Source organism: Camponotus floridanus, unplaced genomic scaffold (assembly GCF_003227725.1).
Source record: "Camponotus floridanus strain SB8 unplaced genomic scaffold, Cflo_v7.5 scaffold35, whole genome shotgun sequence".
Classification (NCBI taxonomy): Eukaryota; Metazoa; Arthropoda; class Insecta; order Hymenoptera; family Formicidae; genus Camponotus; species Camponotus floridanus.
In genome coordinates, this window is record NW_020229492.1 from 464,252 (window position 1) to 478,367 (window position 14,116).

At 39.3% G+C, this 14,116-nt stretch overlaps 1 protein-coding gene across 3 annotated transcripts in view; it reads right to left on the reverse strand.

Annotated features, from left to right (window-relative positions):
• LOC105255671 overlaps positions 1–14,116 on the reverse strand; it is a 100,979-nt gene that overhangs the window by 73,969 nt on the left and 12,894 nt on the right. For 2 of the 3 annotated variants that reach the window (XM_025410863.1, XM_011265096.3), the window contains exon 4: positions 4,974–5,416. In XM_025410863.1, coding sequence (XP_025266648.1) covers positions 4,974–5,170 — 197 coding nt within the window. In that variant the 5' untranslated portion in view covers positions 5,171–5,416. Of the gene's footprint in view, positions 1–4,973; positions 5,417–10,854; positions 11,174–14,116 lie in introns of those variants that run through there. The other variant, XM_011265097.3, reaches the window with a different exon arrangement.

The window sequence follows — 14,116 nt, forward strand, 5'->3', positions numbered from 1 at the left end:
TGATCATTATTTCGAGTCCTTACAAGTGACTACGATTTCTCTCCATGGTGTAATTCCAGACACTTTCCGCAACAATGGCCGAGGAACGAGCGCATCCTGCGAGCAGAATTTTAAGCGAGAGAAGCCAGGAAATTAGGAAGATTTGATCAGCCGGTCCTGGAATTACAAATAACCTTATTATTGTGCCGCACGACGCTCCAACCCTGGCAATTTATACTGAATCTGCTTTTTAAACGGCACATCGCGATTAGGTGATTTACATGAAGATCTTGGCGAGCGCAACAAATAACGCATTGAATGCCTTTTTTTTACATTATAAAGATAAAATTGCCCTTCGATTCACGCGTCGTTTCTATTCATTTTATCCTGTAGATTTTACATCTGTTGTATCCCCGCGTTCGATCGTTGAAGTTATATATATTCTCGAGAAAGCTTATATTCACTCTCTTGAAATTTTTATGTCTCTGAAATTTTTATCTGAATAAATTTCTCCGCACGGTTTTACAATACATACGTTGCTCCCCCTCCTTCTCTTGCCCGCGTACCCTACTTTTCACCCATTTTTCTTTGCTTCGTGACCCTTCGGTAAGTCGCGCCGGCAATGAAGACAAATTGTCGGCGTCCCGCAGTTTTACCAAGACAGTAATTAATTGCCGTGTCGCGTAACGAGTCCTGCTTCAACTATTGACACGCGTCGATTTAGGCAAATCCTCCTTAGATTCCATTAATACCAAGTTCCTGATTAATTCACGCTAAAAAGCGATAAAAATACAACTGACAATATATCTATAATAGAAAAACGTAAATAAATGAGTGACACGCAATGTCAGTAATAATTAGATAAATTGCACAGATAATAGTATTACTTAAACTACTGGCAGATAATGTTGCAAATTACAATATATATATATATATATATATATATATATATATATATTATACTCCATATAATTAATAATGTAACTAATTATATGCGTTGACATCTAGGATGTAATAATTTATTAATTATGTCGTACTATGTGTGTATGCATAATGATATAATTAATAAATTAATACACTTTAGGTATAAAATACCTAGTTTATATATAACATCTATTATGGAAATTATTCTCGCAAATTATCCTTTGTTTGATCTGACCGATCAAAGTTTAAAGAGGCGTGGAACTTTCAGAGTATCATTTTCGCTTAATTCAGCGTCATTGCCATTAGTCAATTAAACGATCATTGAGATTTCGAGATGAGAGAGAAAATTACGACCGCTGATACTTTCTGGCCGCGTTTGCCGGTTCCGAGACAAATTCCGTGGGATGACGAGGATAATAAAGGCTCGTTAGTCCTGCGAAATCGGCGAAATACCGCCAGGAAAAGTCGCTCGTTTGCCGACTTTTTTCTATCTTGATTGCGCTCGCTTCACAACTTCCACTCTCCTCAGGATGTCTCGAAAAATAAAGCGCGACGAATTACCGTGAATTATAGCTACGGACAATGGAGAAACAAGCCGCTATGTAAGTATGTACTATAACTGCGGATTTAAGGAGGACGGGCTAACGTAAATTAATTGCGCTAAACGTTAAGCTGGAGCCAGGCAAAATTTGCCATCGCGAATTCGTGTGAATTAAAATAACATATCCGGAATAATAAATTAAAGCGAATTAAAGCTCTTTGGATCCTTTCAATAATGGATTAATACGTGAACTTGATGGTGGCCTCCTCTCTCATTTTATAAATATTTTTTCCGAATAATTAATTAATATTTGTTTCGGGAATTAAAATAGCAGGATGAGGATAATAAATTTTCATTTTTGAAAAGATTAAGAATACTTAATGAAGCGCATCAGGAGCGCGCGAAAGAAACGGTAAAAAAATCGGTGAATTAATTTAAATAAAATTATTAAATTTCAATAAAATCTCCGCGCGCGCAGTTTGAAGATAAATATTTATGACTTCACTCTTTTCAATCTTAAAACTTTGTAAAAGCGAGACAAACGCGAGTCGAGCAGCTCTGCCGTTTCGGGAATCAAATTTCCCTCGTAGTTAAGATCATTTATCGGGGAAAGTCGCTCGCGCGCGCAAAAATCGCCCCGAAGGGTGCGAAGATTTACGAGGGGCTGCTACGAGGCACCCGCCATCTTTGAATCACCAGCAGTCTCCGCGGAGATCGTTTCTCTCCATCCGGGCTTAAAAGTATTTCCTTGCTGTTCTCACCGCTCATTTGAACTAATAACTCGCGCGCGATTCCTGGCAGAAGGGGAAGAGGGAAGGAGGAGGAGGAGGAGGAGGAAGGGAAGACAAAGGTAGAAGAGGAGAACATGGCCTTGAGCCCCGGGTTGCTCGCAGATGAGCCAAAGCTTCTGCTTCTGCGGAACCAGTTTTTCCCACAGTTTTCCGGAGCGAACTTTCGAATTTAATTCAGTTACTGTCTACCCCCGTAACATATCCCGAGGCTTTCGCAGAGGGAGGCGGGAGGGTGGAGGATAAACGCAAAAGGAGGTCAATCTGCGAAACTTTCCCGGAACATGTGCGAATTATTTTAATGATGAAATATAACGCGTCGGGATCGTTTCTCGACATCATCTCGTAACGAAGCTTAAATTCGAGAATATGTCGGGGCTGTTAATAAGAACACGAAATCTCATAAACGTGAATATACGTTGCACCGTTATTCGCGTATATATGCGCGTATAAGACCGTATATTATTTTGATACGTGATTATCGAGCTGTATCTCCGCATTCAGAAAATCAGCCGATGAAACGGTAGTTCGATGAAAGTCGATTTCCGCGGTTATTTCCCGCTTTAATATTAATTACTAGCCGCGCGTGGAAGATCGCAACGGATAAAATCATTTATTAATCGGCAAATAATGCGACCGCATGCACAAATGGCGGCTTCATTATGGAATCGCTGCGTGTACAGCTTCCCAATACAGCCAGATAATTGTGTTTCGCCGAAATAAATCTCTCGCTTGACTTCACCAGCGTAAATAACCGATAATTAACAACAGGCGTTAGCGCTCCCTCGTTATCATTCCATCATTTTTAAGTAAGTTCACTCCTAATTGCGTATATATATATATATATATATATATATATATATATATATATGTATGTGAGAAATTTGAAAAATTAATCGTGTCACTAAATAAAAAAAAAAGGAAAAATAATATTAATCATTTTTTTTTTAATTATATAATTTTATAAAAAACTCTGTCATACTTTATAGCTTTCGTTGGGAGAGAGAGAATCGGATTTATATTTTATTGAGAATTGTTTAATTTAATTTAATTCTCTTATCTCTCTCTCTAATCTTAGAAACTTTTCTATTGTCTAACTTCAACTTGAATTATCTCGAGCTTCGCGCATTAAAACTTAATCAGTTTCGTTTTTATCTGTAATTTTCTTCTTCAGTTCTTTCGCTGCTACATCTTTAATTCGGGGGAGAGGGAGAACTTGTCTGTCTCGCGCAGTTCCAACTTATTCCGATAAAATTTTAATTTTGAAATTTCGAATCAATTTAAGGGCCGAGCGCTGACTAACTTGACTCATCAAAATTTATCGCGCGTTCTTTATTTTTTTTTTTTTTTTTTTACGCTCCGACCGTAAAAGTTTACAGTCAGATAAAGTTGCGAATATAAAAACCGAAGTCATAGATTCGAATATTTTCGCCTCGTCCAAACAGGTAGGTTAAATCGTCATATGTCTTAATAATAATAAATCTAAAAAAAAAGAAAAAAGAGAAAAAAACCAGGACGAAAGCCATGTTTTTCCGTTCCGTGATGGATGACGGCCATCACGGTGAATAAATAACGACGAAGTCGTGCGGCCTTTAGGAAACCGAAACCCGATAAAGAACGCGGAACAATAAGAATGAATCGCTCGATCGCGGAATATATTTAAGTACACCTCCGTCTGGGGCGAGAGGGAGAGAGAGAGGAGGAAGGGGATGAAGCAGTAGCGGCGGAGGAAGAGGGGAAATAAAAGGGATCGGGTGAGCCTGAGCGACCCGAGACGAGAGAAAGAAATAAAAAGGAATTGTCATCGTCCGAGTGGCTGCAACCGTCCTTGTAACCGCGCCGCATCGCGGGGATATTTTCTCCCCCTCGATCTTCCTTCCACCCAATTCTCTCCCTCCTTCCCCTCCCCCCCTCTCGCTTTCTTTCTCCTCTTTACAACCACTGTCATTTGTTTTTACGTTTACTCCTCGTCGTTCCTGAAAATCCTTCGCGAGATCTGCCGCGCTCTGCGAGATTTCGTCGAGAAAACTGCGAGAGATAGGAGGAATGAACTGTACATATATATATATATATAAAGAAAATGAACTATAAAGCTCCTTAGGTGCTCTCCGAGGCTCTGAACGATTTTTTATAACATGAACATTAGAGCTGCAATAATAATCGTCGCACATGATAGTTTTTATAAAGAAAGATTTCCACTTTAAAATAATTAGTAGGGTGTACTAAGATACATAACAGAATTAATTATTTACGGGATGTCCCATACTTAACGAATCAGCCGTTAATGGTAGATTCCTGAGATCATTTGGAAATGAAAATACCAAAATGTTGAGAAAGATGTAGTTTCGGCGCTACAAAAGATTAAAGATTACCGATCGCGTTACGTTCTTCTATTCCTTCCTGTTTTCAGGGACATAGGGATAGCATCAAGCGTACAGCGCGATAATATCGATATCGATAGAGGGATGAATATAAAATAAAAAATAGAATTGAGCGCGGTTGTGTCTTCGATGCGACAGTAGTCAGTAGTTTGAACATTTTTATGAAGTCTTTCTCTCACATTTTGGCATTAGAATTTTCGTCTCCAAATCTCAGGAATCTGCTATTAACCGATTCGCTAAGTCTGGGACGCTCTGTATAAAAAAATATTATACACGCAATTTTATAGCCCTCGTCAATTGTATCGCAACCCAACCTTTACTTTCAAATCAGAGTAAAAAGGAACGATAATCGTTACTCACGGATCGTAAAGTTGGTGGGTTTCACGATCTTCGAGCAGACTCTGAAGAGGCCGAGCTTGAATCTCACGCTGATCACATTGGCGTAGTTTCTCGGTATATTCGGCAGGGCGAGCTTCTCCTCGGTGTGAAGCCAGGTCGGGCCCAGAAGAGCGACGCTGAGAGCCGCGAGGGCGGCGAGGCCGCACACGACGCCGCATCTGGTCAACGCGATACCACCTGGACCACCCGAGCAGCACATCTTCGTTTCCCGAACTCAGGTAACTCAGGATGACATCTCTCGAACCGGCGAATCACCTGCGAATCAACGCGACGACGAGGGCGCTTCGATTCTCTCGCAGTTTCCTCTCGACCTGCATTTCCCCGATTCTTCCTCAAGCTAGTCTCTTCGATGACACTTGAACTTCAACCTCTTCTTTTCGCACAAGTCAGTTCCTTTCGCGAACCTGCAATCAATTTTTATCCCTTCGTTTCCACTTTTACGTGCGTGTTAATGCAAGATTCCGCACTTTCTCGCGATTGTAAGTTTCCCGGCGATTTTTCCGGTAAAATTGAAGAGTCTGCTTTCAGATTGGAAATTATCGCTTATTGTAATCTACCTTTTTCTTTTAAATTTCTAGAACAAACGAATATGTTAAAGGGAGGAATGCAATATCCAAAGAAATATCCTATATACTTATACGCTTCCGATCGGAATACTCGGTGAAAAAGACCGTAGCGATGCAAAAAGAAGATGCTGAATTCTTCTGAAAGGGATGGCGGCCGTTAATGGATTTCTCGTTATGTGGAGAAACCATTAAAACGCGCGTTTGCTCACTCTCGAAGAAATTAATTCCGATTGCCGTTATCGCGGACGGCTTGAAAAAAAAAATAGCAAAAAGATGCGAGAGGAGGGGGAGGGGAAAAAGCACGGGAGAGGTGAAAGGATGGACCGCCATTATCGCTACCGCGTTTTCCGTCGAGGATAGATGAGAGTCTCCGACTTTTTTCCCAATGACTCCTTTTTTTACTCGGGAAACGCGAGAGGCAGGCTTCGCCTTCTCACGTACGGATATGTAAATAATCTTTTTCCGTCTCGTCAATTCAGACTGAAACCCTTAATCTTGACAATCTGATCCGAAAGGGAAAAATTTCAAAAAAAGAAAAAAAAAAATGCTGGAAATATTCCGAGGCTTGAAACCAGCTCCGAGAAACGTCCCTCTCTCTCTCCCTTTTTCTCTCTCTCCCTCTTCCAGCAGAGTCGATAAAAATCTCCCGGCTGCCGACAACGAAGTAATAGCAATAATTGCTTCCGGTTTTTGCCCCAACAAGCGATCGGCTAGCGAACGAAAAAAAAAAAAAAAGGCGGAAGTATCGTTTCGCGGCACAATGTCTATATCGATGTGATCCGTAATCGCGCTCGCGCGCGATTTATGTCCGCTGCGGATGACAGTTGCAATTACAACGTCATTCTTTCGCTCCGATCTAATTAATTGAAAAACAGCACGAAGGGGAGGCGAGGGGGGAAGTTAGTTGCACAGGCAGTTCGGAGGGCCCTCGAGAGATTTCTGGTCTTGTTAGGAAGGAGTTTCGAGTGCTGCTTAAGTCTATTCTACCTCTTTTTCTCTTCGATCCCTTGTTCCTTCCCCATCTCGCGCCTCCTCCCGAGTATCACGTAATTAAAAGTTCGAACCGACCGCGATTCACGCCTGACGGAAACCATCCTCTCCCCCCTCGCCCGACACTTCCCGTATTACTACGTAATCTGAGAGAGGCGGGAGAGTCGGAGGAGAGGGCTTACAGTGTGCTTTTTTTCTTTTTTTTTCTTCCCTCCCATCGTCCTTTTGTAATTACTCCTTCTTGAGAACTTTGGCTGATCGAGAGACCAGAAATTCTACGGCGAGATTTCTGCTCTCTCGCCGATATCGAGTAACGGAGGAAAATTGTAATAGTTGAAAAACTATTTGTCAATCGTTCCCCCTCGGTGCAGATGTAACAAGTACTCTGATTAGCATTATTACTATTTATTATATTTATTATATTTATTATATTTATCATATTATTATTATTATATTTATTATATTTTGTATAATTTATTTATTTGTTTATTTATTTTTTTTAGAAAATTGTACCAATAGTTTATAATAGTTAAGCAACTTCAATCTCTGAGCTGGAACGTAAATATGACATGTTTTTAAATGTGTGCCGATGCATTCGTGTATAATACTGCCTTTTAACTATTTTTCACATCGATCATATAAACGTGTATATTTTCAAGAATTCGAAAAAAAAAAAAAATTGTGAAAACGTTGGAATGAATTGCCAACCGCGCCAACCTCATCGGAGGGCTCGGAAAAGTCCATCGACACTTCCAACGAGCAGCTTCTGTCAACCCGGTCTGTTTTTCCGCGGACGCATCCTGGTGTCGGAATATCCGGTCGAATCGACACCAGGAACGTGGCGATAAAAATGGTTGCGGACAGAACGGTCGTATGCGCGAGCGAGCTTCCACATCTATTTTTTTTTATCTCCGTTCCCTTCACAATGCACAGAAGCGAATCGCGCGGCTTGATGTTACGTGTCGAGCTTTTTGGGGCTACGATTATTGGATATTTCCGCCGAGATGAGAAGATGAATAAACAAATTATCTGCGAGCGAGTATCTCGGGAGAGAAAAAAAATGGAGAAAATACCTCGGACAGAGAATTTTAGCGCGATATTCGGCTTGAAATGCGCCACTTTTCTTCATAAACTTGTATATTTAACGCGTTGGCTTGAAATTGTACGAAAAATAAATTTTCATACCGTCTACTTGCATTTCAGAAATTTATTTCGCTGCTATTTTCAACCCCTTTAAAATGCCATTGATACGCGTATCTCGACGTGAAAATATAAATTCTATTTATAATTTTTTAAAACTCAACGCAATTGTACGCGATACCCTACGTATGACTATCATTAATGGGTGATAGCGGGCAGGCAACCGTACTAATTAAGCTCGATATTAAGCGCGGCGCGGTTTCAGCCTGAAACGAGTCACCGTAAAATCGTGCGAGGACAAGCGCGACAATTTTTACGGTTTCCGCATCGCGACAGGCGATTTCCGCGTCCGCGAACTCTAATCAAACTCAACGCAACGCAACGCGACGCGACGCGACGACGGGAGAAAGAGTGTTCGTTAAAATCTCGACGCGTTCGGGATCCAGTTTTCCACGAATCGCCAAGAGCTGCGAGAGTAATTTCGATGTCCGCTTCCGCGGATTTCCCCAGGAATAAAAATAGTCCCGTGTGCGAAATTACAAATTACGTGCTTTTCAATTAAAAACCTGCAACTTGCGCCCCGCCAGGAAATGCCGACGTGGCCTGAAAATTTCGAATCCCCCGATCGCGATCCGGAAATTTAGACAGAGAGAAAGGGATAATAAATGAAGAGAAAGAGAGAGACGCGAGTTAAAACGATTGCGCGGAAAAATATTTGCTACACGCAAAACTTTCCCAAAAAATTCCCTTCGCGCGAGAAAATATTTATGTACATTACATTAGAGTGATTTCGCGGTGCACGAATGTTTTAGCGCGTTTTCGAGAGGTCTCGTAGTTGCACGCGATTTTTAAACGTCGAGTGGCAGCGGGGAATATATCTCGCGTAATGTATAATAGATTTTTGTTACGCGCGACAAATATTCCCTCTATACAATGCGTGATTTTTTTTTCACAGAGCATGTTCATACGAAACGAACACATTTTGCATTATAAATGAACATTCTCGTTACCTCAAATACAGTTTTAACTCTGTAATGTGTTTTTCCCCTTCCCCTCGAAACAATAAAATAACATAAATCGATATATTTTATATATCTAAATTCAAAAATTTTTATATAAATGAAAAAAAATTTCGTCGTCGCAAAAATATGTGGAGGCGAGATATAGTCGAATTTTAATTCAAAAAATTTGCTTAAAAAAGCAAGATCGTACGCGCTATCGGATCGCAAAAATACTTGAAAATCTAACGGATGCGGAGGGATCGAAAAAAATGCAATTCGCGGCGAGTATTTCCGCGTTTCACGCGAAACCACCCCGTATACGTATGACTCTTTGAAGTCATTACCGGCGTGTCAGTGTCAGACGACCGACCCCCGCCAAACCCCGAGTGAAAAAAGCGGAGAGCGCGATATTTTTCTACTGTCACGAGCGACCGCTCGTCCCAAATCCTGGACAGGACCAGTAGGGTCCTGGCGAATAGCGCGCGAATCAGGGTGTGTTCCGACCGCGAAATTATATACGAGGAAAATCCCTCCCAAGGGTATCTGTGTGTCTAAGGATATAATATGTAAGGAAGGCATAAGGGTGACGCGAATATTTCCCTGCAAGAAACATTTAATAATAATAATAATTATTATTATTATTATAAAATATTTTAATAATATTAATAATAATAATATTTATTAATAATAATATTAATAACAATAATAATAATATTTATTAATAATTATTATAAAATAATAATATTAATAATTAAATAATAATATAAATAATAATATTATTAAATAATGATAATATTAATAATTAAATAATAATTATTAAATAATATAAAGGAAAAATTATGTGAGGTAATAATTAACGGGATGCGAATGTTATATTCGAACTTTTTAACACGCGTTCAACGATTTCAAGATAAAATATGAAGATATAACGATAAAGCGAGCTTGCAAAAGAATATAAAAATTCCAGGGGAAAATTCAATGAGATTGAAATACTTTAAAAGTCAAAGTAATACGGAAAATATCAAGATTTCGATATCGACAACTGATGATATAGTGGAACAATACAAAGTTTACGCAAAATTCAGGTCGAACGTACGGATTTAAGAGTTGACGGCGGATAGATTTGAAGAATTAAACATCTAAATGCGGAAATGTTTCACGTTTATGAAGAAAACTTGTATGAAAATGTGAAAACAGATTCGTAAGAATGAAATATTTAATGTCTTAAAGTGCGATATTTCAAAGATTTAAGGAATCTAAATATCTAAAGTATCTAACATTTCAAAAGCGAATAACGCGATAACAAGAGAATAATGTGCGATGAAAGAATGTGCGAAATAAATTCTCATAATTTGATATTATTTCACGATTTATCACGCAAACAAATTTTTAAATTCGAGCAATGTAAGAGTAATTTCAAGATAATAAAGAAAATATTTGAAAGTATGAAGAATAACCGATTGGTCATATAGAATTATGCACTTTAGAAAAAAAAAGAGACTTTCAAAGAAAATCCAAAAGGAGATATAAAAGCTGCAAGTACTCGGCAAATATTTGAGGGAAACTGAGGGGAACGACTCAATGTAAAGTCGAGCGATCGGCCAATATTTAAAGGGTACGAATCAAGTACGTTTCAAAGAGACTGTAAGTAGAAAAAAAAAATGCAAAAATCACAACGAATCCGACTTCCACAAATTTAAAAATCCATCCGCAATAATATAGTTTCGCGGATATTTTCCGTATCCTTCATCCTTTGACACCGTTCGCGATACTAACGACTCGAATTAACAACCGGATTATCCCTTATGATCAATCTTGCCGGGGGACGATCCCGCAAATTACTGTGATACGAAATTACTGGGATATCGTCGCGAGAGCCAATCACGTCGCTACCGCAGACACCGTGGTTGATGAGGGATCTAAGGATTAGGAATACATAGAACTCGAGAAATTCGAACTCATCCTAGAAGATTCTCGGCAAGGCTAGCTCTAGGATATTATCGTTCTTCGATAGTTGACGATCCATTCTCAAAATTGAATTATCTTCCACGGTAAATCTCGTAGGGAACCGATCCGTGGATGTAACATCCAATTTTTCCGCGATCTAAACGACGTACGCAAAGTTCAGGCAATTTAAAAACCCACCTCGAGAAGAATAGATAATTCAAGGACACACCCCGTAGGACTTCAGGCTGTCCAAAAAAATCAGTCGCAACGATATCAACAATTCACGCTACTCGTCATCCCCCGATGACGATCCAGAGGGTACACTGACGCGATCAGGAGCGGAATCACGTCGCGAATAACGCGAGAGCTTGTGCACACGTGTCTCTCGAGGGGAGGAAAAATGATGATCTTGCGCGAAAATGATGATCGCCCGATGATCGCCAGCTTTCAATGGCGACGCGGTTCGGCGTCGCGACGCAGAGAGCCTCGACTTCTCGCGTTCGATCCGCCCGGCGGCCCGAGGCGTACTGGCCCTTCGTAAACGTGCGCCTCTGCCGAGCGGTGGGTGGGCGTCGCGACGGAAGAGGGCGGAAGCGGCGCCGAGGGGGTAAGCGCGACGCCAAGAGGGTGAACGTCTCGTTTCGCCGCGATTTTTGACGCGACGGCTCTGTCTGAAATTCTGAAAGACTCCGACTTTGAGCTTCAAATAAATAAATAAGGAATTTGAGAAATCATAAAGAGTCGATAAATTTTTTTTTTGCAGCGAAATCGAACGATATAAGATGTACCAGCAGCTAAAGTAGCTCCGAAAACATGTAGGATGTTAAATGAGAATCGCGAGTAGAGGAAGTCTGGAATTTCGAGATAAGGGCTCAAAGTTGGAAAGGAGTCGAAAGTTGAAATCTGGAAGTTGAAGGTAGAAAATAAAAGTTGAATTTTTTGGGAAAGAATAAACGGGCGAGAAAGTGTTAAACGTTAAAAGACATTTTTTCTCTAAAATTCTGAAGAGCCTTCGATAAGGCCGCATTTATAAAATAATCATTCGTTGCTTAAAAAATTCTACAATGATTTTAGAAACATCCTCAAACGTGTAAGAGAGAGAGAGAGAGAGAGTTCGTGCAATTTTTCAAAATTATAAAAAAGAAAAATAAAAACAATGGATCATCGTGAAAAAGGAAAAATTCGGAGAAGGCGAAAAGCGAATTTAGAATGATAATAAAATAACGCGTTGCATGTATAAGCGAAGACGTATGTGTTCCCCGGAGAATGCGGGGAGTCTCCTCCTTCCATCCCCCTTCCTCCCCCGCAAGCGTTCGGCGAGAGCGCGAGATTATAGAACGAGTTATTATCGATGTCGCGACGTTTATTATTATTAATGGCAGTGCGACAAAACTTTTCTAGCGGAATCTCTCGCGCATCCCTCACATCGAGGCTCCCATTCATATCTGCGGATTTGATATAGATGTCCCAAGTCAATTTCCTCGTTTACTTTAACCTTCTCGATCAGCGTTTAACGATACGCGTATAAAATTTATCTCTTTACGCAGGATTTCAAAAATATAATTCAATTTCTCTTCGTTGACAAATGAACAACAAGTAACATTTTTCAAAATATGTTTAGAAAATTATAAAATCCCTTAGAGAGAAAGAATAAACAAAAATTTGTTGTCTATTACATCTGACATGTAATTTTCAATATGTATATAGTTTATATGCGCATCAATATGTGCATATCTAATCAATATACATATCTAATAGTTTAATTAGTACATATCTAATAATTTAATGCAAATACAATAGTAATTTTCGTTGGGCCTAATTTGATGCGTATTATACAATATTAAGCGCAAATTTTGGTTTTAAATTTTGGTTTTATATATCTCCTTGTAATTGACACACTTGTTTCATGGATTTCCAATAAGCGTTAAATGATTCTAGCGAATATGAGGGGAGAAATCATATTTATCATATAATTAAATTAATTTACTGCCAGAGTACATGGTTTATTTAATTAGTTGTTCGTTCGCATTAATATGCGCGCGCGTATGTGTGTATGTGTGTGTGTGTGTGTGTACGTGCGACGATAGATATCAACAATCATCAAGGCTTATATCACTAATTTATGTATAAAATTATTTTGAAATAAATTTAAATAAAAAATTAATGCATTTTCCACAAATGTTTCCAACTCCTCGTTCTACATTTTTCAGAGATATTCATATGTATCATATATATACGATAAACAACGAGATATCGCTTCCTACATTCTTAAGCTTCATACTTCCCCAGACATTTTTACAGTTTTCCATCTCGAGATTCCAAGATTCTTATCTGTTGCCATCTTTATTCTCAAATTGCTGAAAACTTTATGCATAAGCAAAGACTTTGGACGCGGAATCCCATATTATAAGGGACCCGAAATCCGTACGCGAGAGGAGAGCGCAAAAGTTTACATAGGATTTTGATAAAGAAAAGTCGAGAGAAGCCGGAAGTTGCGAAAGTGCCAAAAATTTCAGGTTCCGCCATTGTGTAAAAAAAAAAAAAAGATGAAACTAACGAGTAAATCATCGATAGATCCGAAGGATGTTCCAGTGTGTGCGTGCGTATGTATGTGAAACGAACGTTATTAATTTTTAACGAGCAAATAATCGAGCGAAACTTTCTTTAAGCTTCTTTAAAATCGTTTCTACAAAGCTGAAAAATTAACTCCGGAAATTTCCGCCATCCTGCGGGCGGCGATGTATTGAACAATTTAACGAGCCGACATCTGCGATGGTTATTATAGCGCAATTATATGAAACGCGCGCTCCAGTTTGGACGACACAGCATAATCCTCTGTTCGGATCTAAGGATCGGGAATCAAGGATTTATATGACGCAAAGTTGAATTAAACGAAATTCATGTGTCTGACTTTGGAGCAACATACCATCGCTATGACGTCATTTCTGTTAAATATGTTCATTTCTCGTCCGAAAATCCGAGATACGCGAGGCTTGCACATGTCGCAAAATAATTAAAATTTAATGATATAAATTATTTTAAATTAAAAATATAACCCGTTCGAAAAAAACATAACACAAATAAAATACACACAGATAAATATATCCATATGTGTATTATTTTAATTTATATTTACTTCACGTGATTATATTTTTATACCGTTATAATATGTGCAAGATTTAATTATTCATGAATCCTTTGAAGCCACGATGGCTATAGGATTTTGCAATATGGCATGAGAGAGGAATTTTGAGGGAGTCCATTGCACAGAGAGGGATATCATGGACTGAAGTTTAAGAAGCGACGATGCGCTGACGCTTTGTTATTCCTAAGGCTTGACTTCCGGTAAGCTCGACGGCGAGCTTCTTGGCACGTTCTCACCGCAAACAAGCCTCCTCGCTGCCGAGGCGAAAACCGAAGATAGCCAATACGAGTATCGACGATATCATCGAATATTTAT